The 25,613-nt window shown below is 39.6% G+C and overlaps 1 protein-coding gene across 2 annotated transcripts; it reads left to right on the top strand.

Moving 5' to 3' along the window:
- The first annotated feature begins 523 nt into the window (after nt 1–523).
- Nucleotides 524–25,613, top strand: CCDC34 (coiled-coil domain containing 34). Of its 2 annotated transcripts, none has more exons than XM_077179516.1 (6): nt 524–645; nt 10,381–10,513; nt 13,192–13,299; nt 23,213–23,371; nt 23,829–23,970; nt 25,132–25,613. In XM_077179516.1, exons 1-6 carry the CDS (start codon nt 539–541, stop codon nt 25,287–25,289), a joined length of 807 nt encoding a protein of 268 aa, XP_077035631.1. In that variant the 5' UTR covers nt 524–538; the 3' UTR covers nt 25,290–25,613. The 2 variants fall into 2 exon arrangements, with proteins under 2 accessions (XP_077035631.1, XP_054491509.2); XM_054635534.2 differs by lacking the exon at nt 524–645 and adding an exon at nt 6,200–6,413.

Below are 25,613 nucleotides of genomic sequence, written 5' to 3'. Positions count from 1 at the left end.
CCCTCTGTTGGCCAACCTGTCAGAGGTAATAAGAATGCTTGTCAAAAAGGCCTGTCAATGTCAGCTGCCATTTCTAATCAGTGGGGAAGGAAATAAGCCTGTTGTGTTTTCAATGTTCTTACCTATGGATTTATTTCTTCTGTTCCACAAGGGAGCCTTTGCTGCCATGCTGTGTACAAAGGGGATGTGATGCATTTGAAGCTCTGGTATTTCACTGTATCTCAGGATGTTTTTGGAGTTCAGTTATCCTACAAGTAACTCTTTAATGCAGTCAGCCCAGTGCCTTGCAGCTGCTGGAGGGGAAGGAATGTGAGAGCAGCTCCTGGAGCCAGGCTGTTGAGGAGCAGTGCTGCAGACCTGCCTCTCTCTGCGTGACCTCGTGCCTGACACCCGGGGACAACGGCCACGGGAGAATCCAGATCACAAACACCACCTTGCTTTGTGTCTTTGCTGGGGAAGCTGCTCCCGGCCCAGGGCACAGTGCTCAGGTGTTCTCATCCACTGGGAACTGCTGCTGCTCCAAAGGAATGTCAGACACATGGGGACCCAGCTTGCATTAAAGCTGTTCTGTGTTAGCAGCCTGTGGGATTCTTGTTACCTGCGTACCAGTGGCTTTCTGAGCTGTCACCTCAGCAGTCTCTTCAGGTAGGTACAGCTTCCTAATTCCACTTTTCAGACTGAAACAAGTGACACCCTTCTGGGGTGCCCACAGAAAATAACTCCTGTGGTTTTCTAGAGTCTAAAGCTAGCTCAAACTGTTCTTACAGCTGTGGCACATTCCTTGCCTCTAGAGCTCTCCACAGCTGCCATACTGAGCTCCAGTGCTGGGTTTAGCAGTCAAAAAGGCTGACAGAATGAAAAACATAAGGCAAGGGAGAGCATTTTGTTTGTTTTTTCTTCCTTCTGCTGTTGGGAGGAAGCACCTTTTTGTAGGGAGATGGTCACAGATAAAATTGCCAAGGGTATTCCTTATTTTTCCTCCATTAGGAGAAATTTCTTACAGATGGCTGTTAGCCTGCTCTGTGGCAATATGCTGGTGAGAGCTCATTGTTTGAAATTGAGCTTTTTCATTCTGTTATAAAAATAATGCATCTGCTTTGCAACTTTTTGATCTAGATGCATTTTGCCTTTTTAAATTTCTTTCCTGTTTATTTATTAACTTACTCAGAAATTTCAAACTTACACAAAGATACTTCAGTAATTCTTTTCACTTTGATTACTATTTTTAAGCCCTCAGTTTCAATTTACAGGGTAACATTTTTAATTAAAAGCACAATGCACAGTTTGTTTTATATGTGCTCTCAATTTTTAATTACATAAATGCTTTTGATCTTTTACTGTTAGCATAAGTTAATTTTTTTAGCAGGAGTTTTTTTTCAATATTACCTTTCACATCTTGTGCTGTAGAGTCTGATTTAACACTAGGGTTCAGTTGAAGATGATTCAGGAATGAAATGAGGAAATGAAATGTGAAATGGGATGATATATCACTGTACACATTGCTGTTTTCTGTAAGAACTTGGAAGGTGAATGGACATATTTCATACTCCAGTATAAAGTAACAGTGTAGGTTTTCCATAAGAAATACTAGTTAGTGGTCACTGTGGTGTTTGCTATGGGGAGCTAATCTTGATTTGAGGGTAACAAAATACAAAGTGCCTCACTGGTTTCCAGTAACAAAAGCATAACCTGTGTTCTGAAAATTCCAGCCCAAAAATGAGCAAGTAAATCTGTTAGTAGCTGATGCTTTTTAAAAGAGAGAAAGACTTCATGCAGAACTATTTTCTAGCTAAAGAAGTGAAGGCTGTTCAAAAGCAGGAGGTCTGTGGTCTCCAGCTAGCATAGAACAGCTGGGTTGAGTGGGAATCCTGCTAGTGATTCCCAAAGATGTGATTTTAACCTAAATGTGTTGCATAGAGCTCTTGCACGTTCCCCCAGACAAGAGGAATTCCCATCTGGAGGCCCTGTCCCTTTAAAGCAGAGCCTTGCACATCTGCAGGCAGCAGAACCTGGGCTGGGACTGGCAGTGTGTAGAGTGCACTGCAAGGAAGAGAATACATCATACCGTGAAGGAAAGTGAAGCAATCCAGGACCTCTCAGGTTTCACAGCCTCTAATCAAGCAGAACTACACATCCAGGCACAAAAATAGCCAGCAGACAAGAACAGGCAGTGTTCCTTGAGCTCTGACGTGGAGGGTGAGCCAAGTAGCTTTCTCCCTTGCTCCTGTGCCTGCCACAGTATTTTTCCTTATGCTGCAAAATCTCAGGACTTAAGGGGATTTGAATTCAACTGTATTTGGTTCAAATTTTCTACTCTTCAAGGTTGCAAGTAAAAGTATTTTCTTCAGACTTAAAGCTTGATGTCTAAGCCTCTGTTTCTCCCTACATTTAGTAATTATTTTTTTCCCTTTTGATTATTTTTGTGCTTGTGTTCCTTAATGTCTAGTGGGGAATTAGACATGACATCTACAAGCAATCTGATCTCATTCCTTTCATTAAACCTGGCTAGTGTTCATTAAGTTGAACTGAGAAGTTTCCTTATGCTGGCTCTTGTGTTTTCAGAGACCGAGTTCATCAGATAACAGTCAAATTTCTAAAACTGAACGATTTCATGAACAAGAGTTGGCAAATCAAAGTGTGCTTAGTGATTCAGAGTAGTTGATTTGTGTCTAGAATATAAATATCTTCTGTGTCTGTTACATAAGGAATTGCTTTCTTGATATTTTATGTGTGAAATGCTTTTTTAAATACTGTGGGTGGCTATTGGGGAATACTTTGAGAAATCTGTCACGAGCATTTGGTTGTTCAGACACACTGATTGGCATGAGCATGCAGACAGAAAGTATAGGTCTGTGAACACATCATGCTATTTTTACTCTGAATTTTCTCACTGTTGCTAGATAGCTCTAAGTGCTTATTCTATAGTCTGTGACAGTGAGCTAGCTAGCACTGAAAGACTGAAGATAGTTTTTGTAGTTTCTTTAGTGAAAAATTAGGATGATTTTGCACACTGGTATCAACCATAGGGGTGTGTGTGTCTTTATTCACTTGATTCAGTTGTTTGTGGCAACTTCTGTGCTTCATTGTGGCAGTTTGATTTTGCCTATGGGCTTTAGCAGTGTTGGCATGTAATTCTTGCCAGGGCAGCTGCTTCTGGCATTCAGTTCACAGAACTGGGGATTTGCTATCTTTGCAGCATGCCATTTATCTTGTCAGTCCTTCTGTGGCCATAGAAGTTGTGTGCTGAAGCTGCAGGATTGTTGTTTCAATGCTTTTTAACCAAATTACATTGTTTGGGCTCATACCTTTCCTGTGTTAACTAGGGCACAGTGGCTGTGGAGCTGGCTTGATAATGGTAAGCAGGATAGTAACAATATTATTTTATGTTTTCACATCTCTTCAAAGTTGGAGTGCTTCTGCCATTCCAGCAGCAATGCTTTAATTTCCCAGAGGGTGAACTGGCTTTTGCCAACCTCCCTTATGGGCAGTCTCAGTGCATAAATTCCACTAGCTTGTCCCAGTGCTAAGGTTTGTTAATATAAGCTATTTTCCCAAATACCTGCTCCAGCATCCTGAGAAATTCTCATATTCTGTATAACAGGAGAGGAAGGGAATAGACAAGCTGAAATGTTTGTTTGGCAAAGTTGCTGCTCCCTCTCCTTGAGACATCCATTTCACAGTTTCTGGCCATTCCAGGTGATGTAGGCCTCCATTGGAAGTGAGAGATGCCCAGTGCAATTCCTCAATTCACTGAGACAACACCGGGCTTTTCATTTTTCCTAATCATTTATGATGGTTGCCACTCTTCACTGTGAGATGGGCTTTAAGGCCAGGGAAGGTTTTCAGACCTTCCTGAGATGTTTAAAATGACCTTGGTCTGCAGCCTGTTGAAATAGCTGAGGTTTTCCTGCTTGCCATGACATGGAGCTTTGCTCACAGTGCTTGGGTAGCATGGACTGAACAACTTTGATGCTGCTTTTATTTCTCAGCTGAATGCAGCACATATACAAAAGTGCCTGTAAAACCACAGGTGATTTGTGTTGAACAAAGCTGAGGCATTGGATTGTGTAACTTGTATCCTAAGAATTCAGACCAATATCAAATTTTCTTCTTGTTGTAACTTTACTTGGCGTGAAATTTAGATTCTGATGATACTCTGTTGTCTGCAATACTTGAATCATCAAATTATTTCAACAGGTATAATTTGTTTGTGAGATACTGTAGCTAATCATACTTGATTCTTTATTTGATAATCATAAAATAACAATCAACAATCTGCCACAACTGGATGGAGTTATTTAAGCATCATGTGCCTCAGTGATGTATTCTGGGGGTGCTTAGATCAGAGATGTATTCAGGCCCTTTTTGTGTTTTTCAGCTTGCTAGAAAACAGTTCTGTATGACTATCAGCAATGCAGTAACATGTGTTCTTTTCTTACAGGAACCATAATGTTATTTCTCCAGCCTGTCAAAAGTGCAGTTCCTTGTGAAATGGTAAGCCAAATGCAGAAGCTCCAGCGCTGAAGGGGGAAATCCCAAATCCCTTCCACCTCTGCCTCTCCCCCTGAGTCTGTGGCTGTGCTCCTGGTTCCTGGTGTTTCTGCTGTTGGTTGTTCCTGGTTCCTGGTGTTCCTGGTTTTGGTTGGTCCTGTGTTCCTGGTTTTGGCCTCAGCAGTTGTCTGATGCACCCTGAGCTTTAGCTTGCTCAGACCACACGTTGCTTGGCCAAATGTTTTACTACCATTTTAGTAAGGTTTTGTGTGTCAGTGAAGGTCCAAAGAGCAAGAGGGAGGGAGAAGTACGTGCTCCTGAGAGACAGGAGAGATGCAGTCTGTTTGCCAGAGAAATTACAGATTTGGGTGTCTGTCAGTCTGCAGCCCAAGCACCAAACATCCCCTCTTAAAAATTTCCAAGATGATAATTTTAGGCATCTTTTAGGACTGTTAATGATGGTGGCATTGAGATGTCTCCTCCCTCACAGCACTCATTTTTGCTGGTGGTAATGGTTATATAGATTGGACAACCTTTTTATATCATTCAGCTGCTCAGATACCACAATTGATTTTCCTAATTAAGACAAAGCATTTCCAGTACTGTTTCCTATTTTTCAACTTGCCTATCCAATTAAAAATACATTTCTTGTTAAACTCACCTGAAGAATCCCCACAAGAACAATTGGTACAGCAGCCAAATTAACACTAATTTTCAAACTTCTGTGTCTCATGTTAATATGAGTAACATGAGTTATGTAATGCTTCTGCTTAGTCAGCCACAGCAAAGTTACTCAAAGTTTTATAAAAATTTACCAACTGCTGATCAGCTATCAGTTATCACAAAAAGGGCCTGAATACATCTCTGATCTAAGCACCCCCAGAATACATCACTGAGGCACATGATGCTTAAATAACTCCATCCAGTTGTGGCAGATTGTTGATCAGTTATCTCCTTGGTTGATGAAATTTGAAGGTAATGAAAAGCTTTGGTTTTTGGTGCAAATGTTTGTTGCTGATCCTGGTTAAGATTTGGCTAAAGGTGGGGGGATAAGGGTGGCCCCGCATAAGCAATGAAGGGGGACAGTGTTCCTGGGATTTGGAACCTAAATAGGAAGCTGACAAAGAATGTAGTGGCAAACAAGGATAGGAATGTCTATATAGATATATAATCTGACCTATTTATTACAGATAGTTGTAGACTCAGTGGAAAATTGACTGATGGAGAAGGCAAAGGACACTGTTTTCCTAGCAGATGTGTATGAAAACCAAGCTTTAGAACTCTGAATCAGAAACAAGATAGTAACGGTGAGGACTGAAATGGGATTTTGCAATTCAATGCTAGTATAGATTAAGGGGTGTTTGAATGTTAAGATGCCTCCTTGTGATGTGTCAGGATTGCCACCTGCAGATGAAGTTACGGGTCCCTGTTTATTGCACTGGTGCGTGCGCAGGAACGTGAAGGAATAAAGAGGAGCTGCGAGGAGTCGCTGTGGATCAGCACAGGCGTGTCAGTGCTCGCCCTGGCGGTGCCAGGCGGGCAGCCCCGGCACATCCCGGCGCTGCGGGGCCTCGGCTCGCTGCCCACCAGCGCGGCAGGGGCCGCCGTTCTCACCCGCCGTCTCTCCCCGGGCCGTACGGCGGGGCCCCGAGGGGGCGGCCATGGCGGAGCCGCGGGGATCGTCGGGAGCGCGGCCCAAGCCCGCCCCTGCCCGCGTCGGTAACCGCCCCCGCCGGTGCCCGGTAACCGCTGCCGCCGGTGCCCGCCATGAGCGGCGGGGCCAACGGCCCGAGCCCGCCGCCCGCTGAGGGCCGGCTCTCCCCCAGCCCCTCGCAGGGCTCGCCGCTCTCGCTCCCGTCCCGCTGCAGCTCCCCGGAGCGGGAGGAGCCTCCCGGAGCCCCCCGGAGCCCGCCGGGCCATAGGTAACCCCCGCGGCGGGGACCGGGCTCTGCCCTTGCACTCACTTCCCTCCGCCAGAGACAGGCGATTATTTTATATAAATATAGCCTTGTTTGCAGAGATGAGCGCTTTAGGAGCTTTGTTCCTTTTTATTGTCTTGGAAAGTCTTCTCAGTGGACACCTGAGGATTTTTAGAGGCTACAGTCTTTCCTGCCTTAATTGAAAAGTGTTTGCAGACTGCAGGGTTGTTTTGAATAGTGTATGTAGCTGGGTCCAGAGTCAGTTTTGTGTTGTAAGCGTTGCACAGCTCCTCCTCTGGTGGCTTAATCTTATTCCATTTTAATTATATGCGAACATAAAATGCATTCTTTTTACTTTGGATCTCGCTGGCTTGACAGGAGAATAATTCTTTTTCCCTTTAAAATAGATGGGGGAAGAGCAGGGAGAGCCGATCCTTATCTGGAAAACAGCTTCATGATAGAAACTTCACAGACTTGCGCATTAACCGGGGCTGAATGTAGCTAGCGAGGCTGAGCCGAGCTGAAAGTGCCAGTGAAGTAAAGGAAGGACTGCAGAGCTTCACGGGATGCAGGTTTCCAGCCGGGTTCTCAAATTTCCATGGAGAGCAGTGAAGGAATATGGACCACACTGCACTTTACTTAAACACATTTCTCGGAAAAGGTACTCAAAGTCCAGGGAAAGAGTGTTCAATTGTAGCCAGAAGCTTCTGAGGGAAGAAACCAGCCGGTTTATGGTCCCTTCTTTCAGTGTTCCTGTTAGCTCTCTCTATACTATTCCCAATGAGCAATTTTATTTGTGCCCTTTGGAGCTGATTGCAGTCTGTTCAAGCTGCAGCACGTCTTTGCAGCTTCAGGGGCTCTTGGGAACAGCTCCCCACTCGGGCCTGTTGCTGCAGTGTTGGCAGCACTGAGGTGCAGCTGAACACAGCCACTTTGGGGGCCTGAGATGGCAGTCTGACTGTGAAAAACACCAGTCACTTGTTTTTAAAATTTTAAAAGTTGAATAGTAATCAAATGATTATAAAAGTAGTAATGTAATTAGAGAAATAAAAATCTGAACAATTGAGATTAGGACAATACAAGACAATGAGAATAAAGGGTTACAGATGGTCCGGGTACCTTTTCTGGGCAAAATAAGCCTGAAAAAGGACCCACGTTAATGGAGGATTAGCCCTTAAAAACAATAACCTGTTGCATATTCATACATCTCATGCATGATGCATAAATTCCATTCAAACACAGGATTCTGTCTGGGCAGTGTCAACTCTTTCTTAATCCTGACATCTCTTCAGGACTGAGCAAGGCAGGAAGAAGTTAATTTCTACTGATAATGGAGCAATAAATTCTTTTTCTCTAAAAGATTTGGGTGTCTTGTGGCTGCTATCTCAGCATGAGTCCTTTCTTTAAAAAAAGTATCTTACATAGCATAGTTTATACTTTAACATTATGTTATAACCTAAAACTATATTTAACACACTAATTAAGAAAATTAATACAGCATAACTTTCTAACATAACACATATAATATTAATTTTAATATTTGCAAAAAGCCAGTCATAAAATAGGCATTTTTCACATGACTAAACAGTGGGCTAAATACACCCTGTGCTGCTGGGTGACACTGCTGCTGTGCTGCACTAAGTGCCTACCTTGTGTTCATATGGCAACTTGTGTCTGTAGCTGCCAAGATACCAGAATTACAATAATGAAAGACTATTTCTTCTGCAGCTCCCCATGTATGCATGCACTCTGAATGTTGGTGTTGTTGTCCTCTTAAAACGACACAAAAATTAGCTGGAAGCAGCTACTCAATGTGGGAAATGCAATATTTGCAAAAGAGAAAGAGTAAAAGCAAGGCCTTGTTAATGCTGTTAGGCATTTTCATACTTTGGTTGTCGATCCAGTGTTATGTTTGATGTGTCACCTTAGTGAATATACAGCAAATGATAATCACTGTTCACTGTTAATCAGACTTAGGTCGAAATGCCAAATGTGTCCAGTTTGATTTAAGATACTTATTTACAGCTAAATGTGCACTTGAGAATGGGTTATTTTAAGAAGTCTATTACTTTAATTATTTTGAAGAATTTCATAGCTGCTAGAATTTCAGAAAAAGGTCCTGTGAAATTCAAGGGGTGTGTGGTTTAAAATGCATGGTTGGTGTGCCAGGAGAGTGTGACTGGTGGCTGCAATGCACACCAAGGAAGCCTGGGTTCTGGTGCAATTGGAGAGCTTTAGACACAGTATTGGAGAAGTCTTTCTCCTAACAGGTCTTAATACTGAGCTTGTGTTTTCCTCAGTTTAAGTTTCATTTTGTGTTATTTCTTACTTGTCTGCAGTAAGTTTTTAATCTGTTACTGTGAATAACTTTTTTTGAGAAGTTGACAGCTTGAATTTCATGAGTACTGATAGAAGAAAAGACATAATAAATCTTATTTTTCCTAATTTATTTGTTCTCCTATTCGTACCTTTTCTAAGGTTGGTTTAATCTGTCAGTCGTGTTCCACTAGGTGCCATAATGCAAATCACACAAAGCAAAAGAATGTATTGAGGAAGTATCCCTGCCCAAAATGTCAAGTCTGTACAAAGTTATGGGGTTCTTTCCTGAATGTGAATGTGTAATACTTTCTGTCCTTTAATGAACTTTCAGAGACTTATTTTCTTACAAAATGTGTTATTAGGCATTCTTAAGTGGCATCTCTTATTATATGTACGTGTTTAAGAGCTGCCTCTGTTAAATTTTTGGTCTTTATTAATGCTGCAGCATAAAAGCCCTGGAGTGCAGCAGAATGTGTGGGGCTGGTGAGTCTTTGGTATGTGCAGTTCTGTCCTTGCACTGACGGGGTGTCCCTGTCAGTTCTGTTATTTTGCATTTCACACCGTAAAAGTTGATTTGTCTGGGGAAATAAACCTGCTCCAGATGGGTTTCAGTGTGAATCAGTTACCCTGAGCTGAGCAGCAAAGTCCTCTTGGTGCAAACACACATGGGTAGAACAACAGGGAAGAGTAGGACAAACTGTAACACTGGCTTTGTCCCCAAATGCTTTCTAGCACAGAAATGTACTCTGAAGATGAGTGGGACAGAAAATGTTGTGCAGTTGAGTGTTGGAGTACTGCTTTGTCATGAATATATTGTACTTTTATATTGATAAAATACTGATGCCTTACATTTACCAATTTTATTTCTGCAGCATTAGCATAATATGCTTGTTGGATGCTTCTTCTGTAGCTTAGGTTCAGCAAACAGAATTCCTCACTGTAGTGGAATATGTATGTAGGTAGGTATTTTCCAGAGCCTGTACATCCATAGGAAATAGTAAAGTGAAGTCTAGTTTCATTGCTTTGTTCTCAAGAAAAAAATTCTGTGGCAGATAAAAGAAATCTTGTAAAGAAATTTCTTTACCTGTTTTCAAATTTTGCTGACTTGGACCCTAATATACTATGTTACTTGTGAAATAGTACCTGTATAGAATCTCATAAAAGGTATTTGTGACCTGGGGCTAGGAATTCTGCATTATTCATGAATGAACTTACATAGGGTATCCTATTACACATTCTCTGCTTTTGCTTTGCTTCTGCTAAAGACCACTGGATACATGGAGCTTCTTGTGACCAGGACAGGATGTTAATGTTAAATCTCTGTTTTGCCTTGGCTTCCATCTGTGAGAAGCAAAGGGACACTTTGATGTTATGGGTATTCTTTCAGTTTAGTTCCTAAAAGGTAATGTTTGAATCTGTTCCACAGTTTGGAGTTCAGCAAGAGAAATGTAGACTGTAAGGGGGATGGTCAGAGGTGCATTATAAATGCCATTTATCCATTAGGGAGATTACTAAACAAGTAGAAAAATGATGTCATTGTTGTCACATTATGCCATGAAAGAAAAGTACTTTCTCAAAACATTAACACTTTAACTTTTCAATCAAATACATTATAGATAATACTCTCCTCTGTTTCTTGTTTTTAATTCAGGAAGACTGAACACTCTGAAACAGCAGGGGGGAGACAGGTGTCACCTTTGAGAGATAACCTTTCACCATGGGAAGAGTGGTTCATTGGCAAAGAGAAGGAGCTGCGTGCCCGCCTGCAGGCTAGAGCTGCACAGGTGATTGCATCCAGCTCTTCTGAGTCCAACAGAAGAGAGCAGACACAGCATTTTCTTTTCCTTGGTTGTAGAAACACGAGTAGTTGTTTTTTCCTTTTTTTTTTTTTTTTTTGCAGTGTTTTAGGTCTCCATAGTGTTTGTGTTTGTCAGTGCTGGTGTGATTCATGTCATGTGCATTTTTTTTTGCTGCATGTTGTACTTCATTGAACGGGTGCTGTATAATATTTTGTTTATCCAGCTGTCAGGTAGTGGTTCCATGTTAGAAGGTTAAAACTTTTATATAATTACTGCCTTAATTTTCATCATGGGTACCATAGGCCTGCATGTAGGTTGTAGAAGAAAACGAGGTGTGTGCTCATTGTAAAAATGCCAAGCTACTTGGTTGGTTTTGAGGAACAATGTTGTTACCTGCTCAGCATGTAATTTTCCAATTCTTTGGTGTCCTTTCCCAGGAAAGGGATCCCTGTTGCTGCATTTTTTTCCCTCATTCTATCTTTATCCCCCTTGTAGATGAACAGTTCTTGAGAACCAGGGCTGGGACGCAATTAAGTGAGAGCACCCTATCTTTTCCTGATTACTCTGTTTGTAGTTGCAGTTGATTAGATGATACCATTGTTGAAAATCAAATGGAAAGTATTGAGTAATGATTAGAACAATCACATCAAAATTAGATAATTTCTCACTTTAGTTACTGATTAACTATTTGACCTTGAATGTTTTCCTAGCCTTTCTGGGATTGTCTGTAACGTTTTATGTGGGCTCTACCTCATGTTGTTTATAGAACACCTACCACTGGAAGGCTCAGGAACAGAATTTTACAGGTCAGCAGTACTCCAAAGTAGTTTGTTAAGCTTGAGGAATATGCTTTGATCTGTTAATCCACATGCACCAAATGTTTCATGACTTCCCATTTATATTCTGGATTGGTAATGTAAATGTAAGCTAGCAGATGTCTCTCAAGTCAGTATTAAGAACAGTCATAGAACAAGCATTACTTAAGGCCATGTAGAACATAGCCATATAGTTTGTAAGATTTTGAAAATATTAGATGTTAAACTGCAGCAAGACAGTGTGAAAACCTTATATTTGGGGGAAAAATATAATCAGCATTTTTGTAAGATGCCAGAAGAGAATGAAATGTGTGATATTTATACAAAAAAATATTGCTCTGTTTGCATTATAAAAGTATTCTAAACTGATATCCTGAGAAACAACAGTCAAGTTTCAGATCTTTTGCTGACATTAGTACGAAGTCTGCCCTGAATGCCAAAAAGGTGGATAAACATTTGGAGTGGAATCAGGTTGGGTCTCATAAGGTGCTCAGAGTGACTTCAGCTGTGGTATTTTCAGGGTTCCCAGGATGAAGGAAGAATTGAGAATGTGACTCCATGTTCTTAGAAGGGTGATTTATTATTTTATGGTATTATATATGAAAGAATGCTATACTAAAACTGTACTAAGGAATACAGAAAGGATACTTACAGAAGGTTTAACAAGATACTAATGAAAACTTGTGGCCTCTTCCAGAGTCCCAACACAGCTGGAGAGTGATTGGTCATTAAGTCAAAACAATTCACATGTTGGATAAACAATCTCTAAATCACATTCCAAAGCAGCAAAACACAGGAGAAGCAAATGAGATAATGTCATTTTCATTTTTCTCTGAGGCTTCTCAGCTTCCCAGGAGAAGAAATCCTGGCGAAGGGAGTTTTCAGAAAATATGACAGTGACAATCATTTTTTACAGAAACCAGGATCCCTGCAATACAGGTGTCTTGGAACTCAAAAGAGATGTTGTTTGGGGTAACTTTGCCTCAATACAGCAACAACTGCATTTTCAAATTGTGTCTGTATTGTGGGTGTTTGAGCTTTCTGTAAGCTTCTGTTGATGTCCTACTAAACTGAAATTCTATGTCATAAGAAAGGGGGTTCCCTCTGAAACTGACTGCGGTGTAGGCACCATAAAATCAGTTTCATGGAAATAATTCAATCTGTCTGTGTTTGAAGGCATGAATTTTCATTGAAAATTAATACTTTGTGTTAATGTTACTGTTGGAGAAGGTGGACATCTCAATTGTCTCCTTAGTTATGTTTTGTCTTTATTAATTTCACTGGAGAGATACAAATGGTTGCATATATACTGTATGTCTTATAAATATACTTGGAAAATTTCTTTTCTCAAATTAAAACTCCTGTTTGAAAATTTGCTAGAATCTGCAATAATTTTGGCTTTAGTAAGCCTTAGGTTAAGCCCTAAAGTTCTAGTAGTTCTGGTACGAAAAATCACAGGTGAATAATATTTCACTTAGCTTTTCATACCATCCACAGTGCAGAGCAGTACACAGGGTAAATTTTAAATATTGTAGGAAAGTACTGCTGCAAATTAAGTCTACTGACTAAAAAGGCATTTCAATAAACTGAGGAATGATTTGATGAATTTAATTGCTTCCAAAGCCTAATTAAAAGATGTATTTCCAGTTAATATCCTAAAAATTATGGATTTTCATTAATTGTATTTCATGGTATTTCTGTGTTGACTGCCATTCTTTTTCTCCAAAATCTTAATGAAGGAAAATGTGCCAGAATCTAATGCTTATATTGTTTTAACTGCAGCACTACTGCCAGTATTGCTCTAAGTGGTCACCACAGCTTTGAAATATATACTCTTTTTCTAATTAGGAAGTGAATAAACAGCTTGAGGAAATGAAGCAAAATCAAGAATTGCAAAGAAGAAAAAGGATAGCTGAAGAGAAACACAAGGAATGGGTCCTAAAAAAGAGAGAAGAGGTAAATACTGCTTTGACTGGAAATATTCTAGTGCATGCCATGCTTGAGTAAGCCTGTGTAAAATTTACTCAGTCTGTTTGGCCATCCATGTTTTCAGTTTGCTGAGTAAATTGCTGCTTTAATTGAAAATGATAAAAACATGCCAAAGCAGCTGAACATTTTTTCAAGACTGGTTTTTCTTTTCTGTAGGTTACAAAGGGATTTGTTTTCTGAATAGTCACATAACTGACAGTGGGTGTACATCTTGTGCAGTAGCCTTCTGCTGATGGTAGCTGAGGTTTTGGTTTTCAGTGCACCCAGACTTGCCAGGTTCAGTGCCCAAACATTTTTGGGTAAGTGTACATCTTGGCTGTGTGCAATGTTTTGTACACAGGTAGAGCCAGAAGGAGGATTTAGTTAAATATCACCAGGGGCAGGCAAGGAGTATTTACCAGAGGATATGGTTTGGGGGAGGGGGTAATTGAGGTAATTTATGGAGGGAGTTGTCAGTAGCCCACAGTTTGCAATTGGGAATTCCTTCAGTCAGTAATTAATTTCTGGGTGGGATCAAAAGGCTCTTGAGGGAGTGCCTGGCTCCAGGGTCAGAAACAGACAGAATGGTGATCTCAGTGGGGCTGTGTGACAGCTGTGTCACAGCAGGTGAGCATGTGCCCTGGGTGGCAGCAAAGGCAGTGTGGTATTTTTGGGGTTCCCTGTGGCAGGAAGGAAATGATGAATCTGACTCTGTTTCTAGAAGGCCAATTTATCATTTCATGATCTGTATTATATTAAAGAATGCTATACTAAAACTATACTAAAGAATAGAGAAAAGATACAGACAGAAGGCTACAAAGAATGACAATGAAAAACTTGTGACTCTTCCTAGAGTTCCAGCCCAGCTGGAGAGTGATTGGTCATTAAGTCAAAACAATTCACATGTTGGATAAAGAATCCCCAACCACATTCCAAAGTAGCAAAACACAGGAGAAGCAAATAGGAAAATACTGTTTTCCTTTTCCTTTGCAACTTCTGAGCTTCCCAGGAGAAGAATCCTGGGCAAGGGGGTTTTTCAGACAGTATGCCAGTGACAATGGGAGCCCTTGGGAGCCCAGGGCATGTCCAGCCTTGGCAGTTCCTGTGTTCATATTCCCATGCTCTGCAGCAGTTCCAGCTGCTCACTGCATTGGCTTCTGCTTCTGAGCAAAAGCAGATGAACATTCACCCAAAGTACCAGAACAGCACTAGCCTGGGTTGGGTGGGCAGACCTCCTACATTTGTTTCCATGATTTTAGAATGCCTTCAGATTCAGCCTAGAACCACTAACATATACTTGCATCTAACCTAATTAATCTTAGTCTTAATGCTGGCTGGGTAATTGGCAGAAACCCACTGCAGAACCTCTCCCGCTCTATTAATTTCTTATGATTTATGTTACTAATTAAAGTACACAGGAGAAAGTAGATTTACTGTTCAGCACATACAATTCCATTTTCCTCTTCCAAAATGAAATTTAAATGAAAAGTCAGTTCTGGGTGTCTGTTACTATTCACTGGCTTGAAGGAGTTGGTCTGCCTCTTAAAATAGTTCAAGTTCAGAACCAGAAGTTTTTCTTCTGTCTCCTCCTCACTACCCCTACCACCTCCTTCAGCTTCCATAAATTTCTACTGATTTGGGTTTTCCTTGGAACTTTGTGGTTTTACTGGTTCACAATTTCTGTTCTGTTCTCAGTGGGATTAGGAGGTCTTTTTTTATGGTAATCACAGCAGTCCAAAGGACAGGAGAAAAAGCCATGCTTGTGTCTGGACTTGATCAAATTATGTTTTGGGAGCATAGGGTCATCTTTAGAGCAAGTGTTAAGAAAACAGTAAGCTGATTTTCATTTAAATCAGATGATTCATTGGCTAGTCTTTCCTATAGACCACACTCAAATCAAGGATAAACTGAATTTAAAAGCTTAGCTGTCCATAGGATATGAACATTTGTGCTGTGTAGACTGTCCCACTTCAAGTTTCTGCAAGATTATTTGTGGATTTGGATACAGACTGAAGGACAAATAGGTCAATTCAGTGACTAAGATTTTAAAGGTGCATCAGGATTTCAGCTGTAGTTGAGGTATGAGTCAGGAGCACTGACAGTTGATATAATTCTCTTGGGGAGTGTGTACATATCTCCTGTTTGAAAAACACTTCATTTCCTCATAGAAGTATCCAAAGATGCTTCTTGGGGCAAAGCTTGCAGTACTTTTCAGTGAAATTTGCATTAAGCACTGACCTTTTTCAAGCTGATTCTGAGCCCTGTGTGCAGAGAGCAGAAAGTGCTTTATTTGGAAGAGTCAGTGCTTTAGGGACCTCACCTCTGTAATCCCAAGTCTGTGTCCTTTCCCATTGCTCAGTACTGCAGTGATAAAGAAAGGGAAGCACACATCAAACTTCTTCCTTCATCTTGGGCATCCAGCAGCAGGAGACACTGCTGGAACAGTCTTTGTGCTGGGAATGTCAGAGATGTTTGGGTCAGAGGTAAAATGTTTGTATATGCATAAAACAGTTCTGGTTTTCTCTATGTCAAGCCAGTACCCTTGCATGGCAATTTTAGTTGTGATGTTAAATAGAGTCCTTTAGGGTGAGGTTAGGAAGCAAAGCTTGAACACTGTTTTTGTCCACTACTGGTTTTTTAATTATTTAATATAGATTAAAAATTATATGCTGTTACAGTTTTCTTATGCTTCTAATAATTTTATAGAAGCTATTTTTGAAAGTAAAGGAATCCTAGCTATTTAGTATTCTATGTAAATAGCTTTTGTGGTTCTTAAAGGTGGTAAATGAACTAGAAGTAATATTTTGAAATATGAGCCATCAAAGAACATTCTAAGCCATTAAATGTGTTTATACAAATATTTATTCAAGGCAAAATTTTTTAGCTCCCTAGGAATTAGAAGCTTTATAAAACCAATTTTTAGGCACTATCTTGGACCTAATAACACCTTTACAATTTTCAGCAAGATACTGGATCCCTCCTGGACAAAAATAGTCTTACTTTGTCTCCCTCTTTAAGTTGAGCCATTTGTGGGCAGACAGTAAATTGTCTGTTGACTTTTTAGCAAGTATCAATTGGAATATTTTAACTCTAAAATAATGCTAAGCATGCTTTTGATTCCAGAAGGAAAATGAACATAACATGATTTTTATGTAACTATAATGTTTATTTCTGAGTTAGTGTTGGATTTATTGATAAAAATGAAGTGGCTGTGGTTATAAATGCTGAGCAAGTAAGTTTGGTGTTAATTTCCTGTTTTATGTGAACTTCTGATGTGAAGTCTCTTTCATTGCTATCATCAGCTGTGGAAATGAACACTTTAGTAAGGTACCTGTAATTGTGGAATTGCTGATTTCAAATCAAAATATGAAAAGCTTTTGAGAAATGCATTTACAGAAATGCATTACAGTGAATGCCTGTAAACTGCCATGACAGTTTAATTCTTTATCATTGTCATCACAGTCAGAACCTCTTAGGAATTAATGCTGAATAAAATATTAGGATTAAAGCTCAGGCCTGATTTTTGATTGCATATGAAAAAAATCAACTCTGATGCAGTGCACTCTACCTTCTGCAATCTAATAAAATATCTTCAAATCATACTTAATCCATCTTTACTGGCTCTGCAAAGCTGCTTCATTTTTACAGTGTCAATAGAGCGTGAACTTAGCAATATCTGGAGTATCCAATTCCTACATATACACGTGTGTACATATAAATATTTATATTACTGTTGTTGTGGGTTAGCCCCAGGAGGCAGCTAGGACCCCCCTTGCTGCCCCAGCTTTTCTTGCTGAGCAGGATGGTCTGGGCTTTCCCTTGGGGTGGTGGGTGTCAGTTCTGGCTGTGCACCCCCAGACTGTGCCCTGGTGCCATGGGGGAGAGGCAGAAAAGATCTTGAAGCTTTGTAAGCACTGCTTAGTGATAACTTGTTATCACAAACACTGTTTTGTTCACAAATCCAAACATAGCACAGCAGGAGCTGCTTTGAAGAAAATTAACTCCATCCAAACCAAAACCCACTGCATGTGTTGTGCATGTGTTTGCAGCAGTGATGGAAATCCCCAAAGAGAAATGCTTGCATTCCAAAATAACTGGAATTCTGAAACTCATGTTGTTAACATCCCTGTATTTAGTCTTTGCATGTAATTCTTTATCCTGTAATAATGTGATACCTAGCTGTATCTTAAAGGTACAAAACTTATTACTCAGCATAAACAGAACAAGACAATAAAGGATAAAAACATCACATAGTCAACCTAGGACATTAGCAAAGTTGTAAGAGCACAAGTAGTGAAGTTAGAATTTTCCATTGGAAAAACCAATTATTCTAATGCCAATCTAAAATTGACTGTAGCATTTCTAATACTTTCTGCATTGTTGAATAGAGAATAAGACAACAATTTTTTTTTCCATAACAATAAATATTACCAAGCAGGCATTAAAAATGGAATTTGAGTGTTCAACAGTTTTTATTGTTCTTTTCTTTTCAATAAGTCCCCTTTACTTAGTGAAAAATATCATTTTTAATGGAAGCTAGGTACAGAATGGAAAAGTTCTGCTGGAATGTTTTTTCATGGAAGATTTGCATTAAGGAGGATATGAAAGCCTAGAACCAACCCAGGGTGCAGTAATGAATGAGAATTCCCTTTTTGGTGTGCTGGCTCCTCCAGAAGAGACACCTGGGTGCCAACTCTTACACCAAAGGCTTTTTGTTTAATGTATGTTTTATCTCAGCATGGTTAATGCAGAGCACAGATTGTTCCACAGCTTGAGCATGACTTTCAACTTCAAGAGCTGGGCTTGCTCATGCTCTCTTTCTTTCATCCAATGGGTTGTTAATGATTTTGTGAGGAATGGTGGCACTCCCACACAAGAGGTGGAGAATCCTGTCATGCCAGCCTGCAGCTTGGGGACATGTTCATTGGAATCTCCTCTGGCAGGAATGTGATGAAATCCAGATCTTCCCTGTCTAGGTTCATGTTCTTACAGCTGAGCTGTTGCTGAGTCCAAGCTCTGGTTGCTAATGGAGAGCCTGATGTACTCTGGTTTTTGCTGGCAGTTTAGACTTGAAACAGATGCTAAGATGTCCACCTGTTTAAGACTGAACTCTTTCAAGAAGTGTGTTTGTGAGGGAAGCTTTCCAGTCATGAGAACCAACTGCATTTAAGAATGAAAATTTTCTGTTTACATACCTAAGTCTGTCTTTACATATCTATATTTTTTTTCTGAGTCTGGGCTTAATTTTTTTAAGGATTTTTTTTCCCACATATTGTGGGACTTTTGCTCTCTGGACCTGAAAAGTCTTTACACAGAATTTTTCTGTGCTATCATGCATGGCCCATGCCATGGTTATAATTTTAGGTTTTACCTGAATCCTAATTACCTTTAGATTTCTGTAAGTAGAATGAACTAATTTCTCATGGTGAATGTCAGAATGAGTTTTAGACAGAGTTTTGCAAGAAGAATCCAGTGTGATAAGTGAATGAGTGCTCATGTATTTCAGCAGCATTTGTGGAGTCCACATTCTTCTGAAGATCCCAAGAGTGTTCCAGGAATAAGTACACTGAAACTTTGTGCTGTCACTTACATTGAGTCCCCACATGAACACATTTTGGGAGAAAGATGCAACAATTCTCCAGTTCCCAGACTGCAGTGGGGTCTGCCCTGACTCTGTGAACTTGAGCAGTAAATTGGTATAAACCAGCTTGTCAAGAGCCATCTGCAGCTGAGACTGATGCTGATCTCCTTTCTAGCCTCTTGTTGTTTTCACATGGAAATTCTAGAGAGATTAAAGAAGTATTGTTGTGGGCTAGGCCTGGTCACTGAGTTGTGTTATGGGGTAAAGTTGAAAAGATAATTACAGTTGTTTGAAGGACCCAGATTTCCAAGACTGCTAGAAGTTGATGTTCCCAATTATTATGAGGATAAACAAGTAAATTAGGGTGTGTGTTCTGATGTTGGCTTTTCCTATATTTTGCCATCAGTCAGCATTAACTGATGCTAGAATATGCTAGCTAAGATGTCAGCAAACAGCTGTGAAGTAGAACACTTAGCTGTGAAAAGAAAAATGTCACATTCTGCAGATCATAAGATGGAAAAGATTGCTTTGAGAAGTATCTTAAAAATATCAAATGACATCATTAGTTTCTGGAAATACTTCCACTCAGTGACAGTCTACATAGGAAATGCAGAACAGAAAGCACCTCTGCACTTTACACATTCCAGCCTCTCAATTACTCACTGATGTGAAAATACTAAAAAACAAAGTTTTAGTAGTTTTCTTCTAGCTGGATATAGTGCCTCTGTTTCAGAAGCAATGAGGGTTTTTTTCCCCTGCATGGAAAACTATTTACTGTTTCTACCTTCTGTGAAGATGGAAGTGGGACATTTCTTCAGATTTTAAAATCCTTTGAGCATTCACCACATGCAGGTAGGTGTGATTTTTGTGGAGATGTTAGCAGTGACTCAGTGAGACACAAGCTGTGGGCAGAGTCACCATCAGAGCTTTGTGGGCCAGGTGATTTGTGTGGGCTGGGGGATTTCCAAGGACTCACCTAAGCCAGGCTTCAGTGGATTCTGAGACCTGATGGAATCCCAGCACAGAGCACTGAACCTTCAGGGTAGATTTGTATCCTTCTCCTTGGTCATGTGCTGGGCCAGGGTGGCAGGAGAACAAGCCTTTCTTGGATGGTTTACAATCAATACCTTAATTTTTACAATCAATACCTTATTTAGGTAATACCCACAACCATATTGTAGTATATGTAAATTTACTGGGGGTTTAGTGAATAGGTTGTGACTTGTTTTGAACACAAGATCAAAGAGAATTTTTTGAACCCAATCTAAACCAACACCAAGCATAAAAAAAGTAATTTCTTCCTTCACATATACATGGAAAGAAAGGAAAAGGAGTGAAGAACATGGACATCAATATGCACATTGATAGCATTTTTGATGGACTTTTAATATGAGGATGGGAAAAAAGCTGGGACAGTCAGGGTGACAGAAGCTTGACATGGAAGAGGTTACTAAAGCTGGGAATGTGGTCTACATTAACTTTATGAAGGAAAATCTGTTCTGATTGTGAGAGAAAAAGGAAGCATTTCTGATTTGTCTGCAGAAAAATTTCTAGGCAGTGTGAAGTCTGGAATTCTGCAGGGAGTCCCCATGTCTTAGGGATGTCTCACTGGAAGTAAAACTTGGCAATAGTTGTGGCTTTAGTGTTTATGGCATGCTATTGTTTACATAGGACCTAATTTAACTTTGAGTCAGCCCAGAGAGTAGCTAAACTCACCTAAATATTGTGATTTAAGATACATAAGTTAAGAAGCTTCCCTGCCTTTCTTTTCTAGTATTTAGAAGGATTTTTAGTCTACTTTCTGCTTATAATAGTTTTCCATTCCCCTAGGTATGGAAGTAGCCCCCTTTTTTCAGTTTTCTCCTATATTTATTTTCATGTCTTTTATACAATAGGACCCTTAGCTAAACACTGTAGTTTTGGATGATCCTTAGTTTTGTAACTTTCATGTATATCAGAGGTAAATCAGCAAAAATCAAAATGTGCAAAATCTTTGTAAGCCACCTTCTCCCACAGGTTAACTCACTGATTTCACAGATATCTCTCATCTACATTAATGCTTCTTATGTGTCCCAGACAACCATTGTCTCAAAACTGGAGTTGTTGGTGCATTTGGGGAGTATTTAGTAATGAAGAGACAGAGAAACAGCTCTGAATAAAAGAGACTGAGATGAATTGTAGATGAAGAAGGAGGGAAAGCCTAGACAATTGGTTATTTGGTTTATTTTCAGGAAGGTGGTGTTTAAATCATTTGCCAAAAAATCTGTTGTTTTTTCTTTTCAACATCTTAAAATATGGAAGCCTTTTTTTCATGTTAGGAAAGATCTTGTTTCCATGCTTCATTAGCATAAAAATATGTCAGAATCTCAACTTTCTTTAGTTTCCAAAATGAAATGTATTTCTTCATTGGTCTTGGTGGTAAATTGTTTTATCACATGTACAGGCCTCAGTGTTGTGAATTCGTTTTAATAAGACCAATTGTTTTATAATTCTGTGTAGTTTTACATTCCAGAATGTGCATTGTAATTGGGATGTATTAATATTTGACCATTTTCCCTACACCACCAAACAGATTAAGATTAAGTTGATAATTGCTAGAATGTATTAGAAGTGAAATGGAAAAAACCCCACCAAACAACAAAAAAATCAAGTAGAAAAGAGAGCTAAAGCACAAATTGCAATTGTTCTGTGAAATTGTGTCCACAGAGAAGTCTTTGTTGTCACATAAGAATATTTGACAGGTGTATGCCAGAGCAGTACTGCTGAAAGTACCCTTATGACTTTAGGTGAAACAGCATCCCCCTTGGAGTTTATGGTAAACAGAGGTGCTAAAGCCTGGCTTGGAACAGGGGGTGGGTGGGGGGAAGTCCCACAGTGCCCAGTGCAGCTGCTGATGTTCCAGCTGTAGTGATGCTCCTGCTGCTGGCAAACAGAAAAGGACTCACTGCCTCCAGTGGTTCTGTGAGCTGGCAGAAATCAGGTGAGTGTGCTGCAGAGCAACATAACCTGAGGTTCTTCTTCTCTGTGCTGCTCTATTGGCTTGCTGGTGGTTTTGGTGTGGGGGCACAAGCACTGGGCCAGCAAGTTTAGACCCTCCTGTTCAGACCAGACTGAGGGAGTTGTGCTGGTCCCCAGTGCAGTATTTTGGCTTCTGCTTCATTATGCATCACTGGAGTTTCCATAAGTGCAGTAAACCTGGGAAAATGGTGGGGGAGGGACAGGGAGAGCTCTAGATTTCTGCCTTTTTGTTCTTTTAATGGAAAAAAATGGTAATATATAATGGTAAAATGGGAATGGGAATGTATTTCTGGTTTTCTTGAGAATGTCTTTTTCCCATACTTCATTTATTGATTATAGTTTGCAGCTGTAGTTCTAAGCATTTATATCCATACTGCCAACTGTAATAATTCTGAGTCAGGATGAGTTTCTGCTAAGTTACCCATCTCCTTTGTTCAAGAGCATTGTGCAGGGAAGTGTAAATGTAGATTTCTTAAAAGAAAAACAACATATTTTTTCAACAGCTCTTTTCTGTTAAGAGGAAACTGGTCTTTGGTCTTGTGCCTCTCTCCCAAGTCATGTGCACAGCTTGTCTGGTAGATTTTTGTTTCTGCACAGGGATGCAGTTGCTTCAGAGCTAAGTGAGTTAAGCAGAAAGAGAATCAATCAGTAGATTCCAGACACTTCATAAAGGTTACAAGGAACAGAAATTACAGCTATTGTCACTCTTTAAATGAAAATACCTCCCTCTCCAGATCAGGCAAAGGCCAGTGGTTGTGTGGTTGTTTGCTTAGAAAAAACAAAACATGAACTGTATTTCTATCTGAACTTTTTTTACTGTTTAATTGATGCTGAAGTGTGCTGAACAATCTGCAAATCTCAATAGAAGGGGGAAGTTTACCTGACTTGCATTTGGAACTGTAGTTTGCTCTAGATTCACTGACAAGTAAAGCTAACACACCACTGTTGAGAATTGCAACATGTATTTCATTCCCAGAAATATTGAGATGTGTCTAAAGTGTTTAAAAAATCTCAGAATAAATAAAACAGAGCAAATTTTTATAGTATTTTTTTGACAAGTTTATATGTCTATCATACCTGGAATCTGGCACTGAATAGGTTCTGTGAAATTGTGTCCACAGAGAAATCTTTGTTGTCAATAGGTTCTGACTTCAAAGAGCTTAAAGTATCACATATTTTTTTCATGTTCATGATAATTTTCTTTGTAATTGTGTAATAAAATTTACTGTATTCCTCAAAAGGATCGCTCATTGAAATATACTCAAAAATTTCTGTTCTGTTTCTTTGATATGTTTCACATAGGAAAGAAGAGAAAGGAAACGAAAGCTGAACAAAGAAATGGCAGAAAAAGCCACAAGGGAACTGGAAAAAATGCAGCTAAAAGAAAAGGCTGACATAAAGTATAAAGAATGGTTAGAGAAGAAGAGAGCTGAAGAGGCAGAAAAGAAGAAAAAAGAGAAGGTGCTAATGAACTCATAATTTATTTGGATGGAGTTACTTAATCTGCAATTTATTGCAGATTCAGATTTGATAGATTCAGAGCTTACATTGAATATATGGACATCAAATGGCAGTGTTGTACCTGAAGAAAAAATCTTTCAAGAGTTACAGTGTTAGTGCATTAAAGACACTGTGGTATGGTCAGCAAAGTAAGATGGATATTAATGCATTTTTGTTAATAGCCTTTGGTTTTTTTCTTTGGGAAACACTGGATTAACATGGAAGCTGGGGGTTGGGATTTTTTTCAGTCTTAAACCAAAAAAATGCATCTTTTCCATTGTTAGGAAAAGGTGCTTGTATATGAAGAAATACTTGAATTGTATTCAGCAGTCTGGAAATCTGCAAAAAATTATTTACTATTTTGTGTATGTTGTACAGGACTTTGTCTAGAAGTACCTTTTATTTCTTTTATTTCTAGGAAAAAGAAAAAGAACGGGTGGCTGAGCTACAGGAGAAGAGAACAAGATCAGAGAAAATCTTTAAGGAATGGCTGCAAAATGCCAGAAATAAACCACAACCTGCTTTAAATGGTTATGGTTTCCCAAATGGGAAGTCTACAGGTTTGTACATACAGTACACAAATAGGGAGTGACTTGGGCTTGTGGTTCCTTCCTTCTAGTATTTTAGTGTAAAATGAAAGCTGTTTAAGACACTCATCTAATAGCTAGTTTTTGGCACATAAGAATGGTTACTTTTACTATGCTATAAGTCAGGGAAACAGATTGAGACCTTTTGTGTATTTTTCTTAGCCTTTCTTTTTTATTATTTGGGAGGAAAATGACATTATTTGAGATAATTATGTAGTGTAGCAAAGAATGATTTTATCTGATTTTTCTTATAGGGATCACTAGAGCAAAGTCCTGGGTGCTGTGAAGCAAATTGGTTGTCTTTGTCAAGTTAGTTTTTGTGTTACAGAAGGTGTGTGTCAGCACACCTGAATCCCCCTTAGAAAAGAGGTGGGGTTTTGAGACACAAGAACTATTAGAAGCTCACAGAAGTCCTGTCTGAAAAAGGAGACAGGGGCATCAACCTCTGTTCTGAGCTAAAATTTTGCTTTTCACCTGCATTGCACCTGCTTGGCTTCTGTAATCCTGTTCCATTTTTGTTTGAAAACATCTTATTTTTCTGTGCAACTGAAATAATTGCTTCTATGTGACTTTGCAACAGAAATAGTTTTGAGACCAAAATTCTGAATTGATTTCTGAATGTTCAAGAGACAGGTAAAAAGCAGGTGAACAGCCTTTACTCTTCTGCTTACATGTATTTGTAAGTAGTGATATACCTTGCCTTCCTGTTTTGCTTGGGCCTGATTACAGACTGACAGCTGCAATCATTTATTTCAATGATTTTTGAAGAATATTTGTCTACTCACTTGTGTCATTCAGTGTAATGTGTTACAGTCTTTGAAGTGTATCCATCCATCATGTGGTTGGGTAAAACAAAATGGCCAATTTGTAGATATTTACAGTTTCTAAGAACACAAAGGACTGAGCATTCAACCTGCTTATTATTTAAGTAGAAGTGAAGAATATACCAGTTACTGTTTAAAAACTAAAAAGGTGGACTGGTTATTATTTTGAGTCACTTTAATTATGTGATGTGCCTCTGCTGTCTTTCTCTGATGGTGATGTTGTGTTGTATAATTATTGTAACTGCTTGCTTTGGCAAGCTTGTGGTGTAAATATTCCTTCTAAATTATGTGTATTTTCTAAATGTTCTAGGGAGTGCTGTTAGAAATCTGTATCCAGCTCCAGCATATTGTAACCCCATTCCTTGGAAGCCAGTACATGTGTCTCCCCCAAAGGAAGACACAGTTGTCACCAGGAAGAGGAGTCAGAGACCTGGACCTTGTCAGCCATTTACCAGTGGTGATTTCTAACCCTTGTTTTGGATCCCTGAGCAGAAAGAAGTTATAGTCCAGAAAAATGTTCTTACAACCTTGACCAAATGGGGCCATAAATGTGAAGTTCTGTGTAGTTATATGTCCAGTGCAGATTGCTTTCTGCCTGCCTTTTTTTCCCCCTTCCCCCTCCACCCCTTTTTTTTTTTAGCAGGTTTTGTGTTTACTGCTAGTTGACCAATCAGGCTTTTAATGTTTTTTCTATATTGCATATTAGTTTAAGAAAAAGAAAAAGGATAAGATTAAATGTAATGGGACTGTACCTCGATGCCAATAAAATGCACAGGGTTGTTTCTTCCTTTC

Source organism: Agelaius phoeniceus, chromosome 6 (genome assembly GCF_051311805.1).
Source record: "Agelaius phoeniceus isolate bAgePho1 chromosome 6, bAgePho1.hap1, whole genome shotgun sequence".
Lineage (NCBI taxonomy): Eukaryota > Metazoa > Chordata > Aves > Passeriformes > Icteridae > Agelaius > Agelaius phoeniceus.
This window is presented reverse-complemented; position numbering and strand designations above follow the sequence as displayed.

Excerpts from the sequence above, each read along its gene's own strand:
- CCDC34 (XM_054635534.2), top strand. The coding sequence starts at position 6,259 with ATGAGCGGCGGGGCCAACGGCCCGAGCCCGCCGCCCGCTGAGGGCCGG. Across the intron at positions 10,514-13,191 it reads TGCAGGCTAGAGCTGCACAG|GAAGTGAATAAACAGCTTGA; the intron begins GTGATTGCATCC and ends TTTTCTAATTAG. Across the intron at positions 23,971-25,131 it reads CCCAAATGGGAAGTCTACAG|GGAGTGCTGTTAGAAATCTG; the intron begins GTTTGTACATAC and ends TAAATGTTCTAG.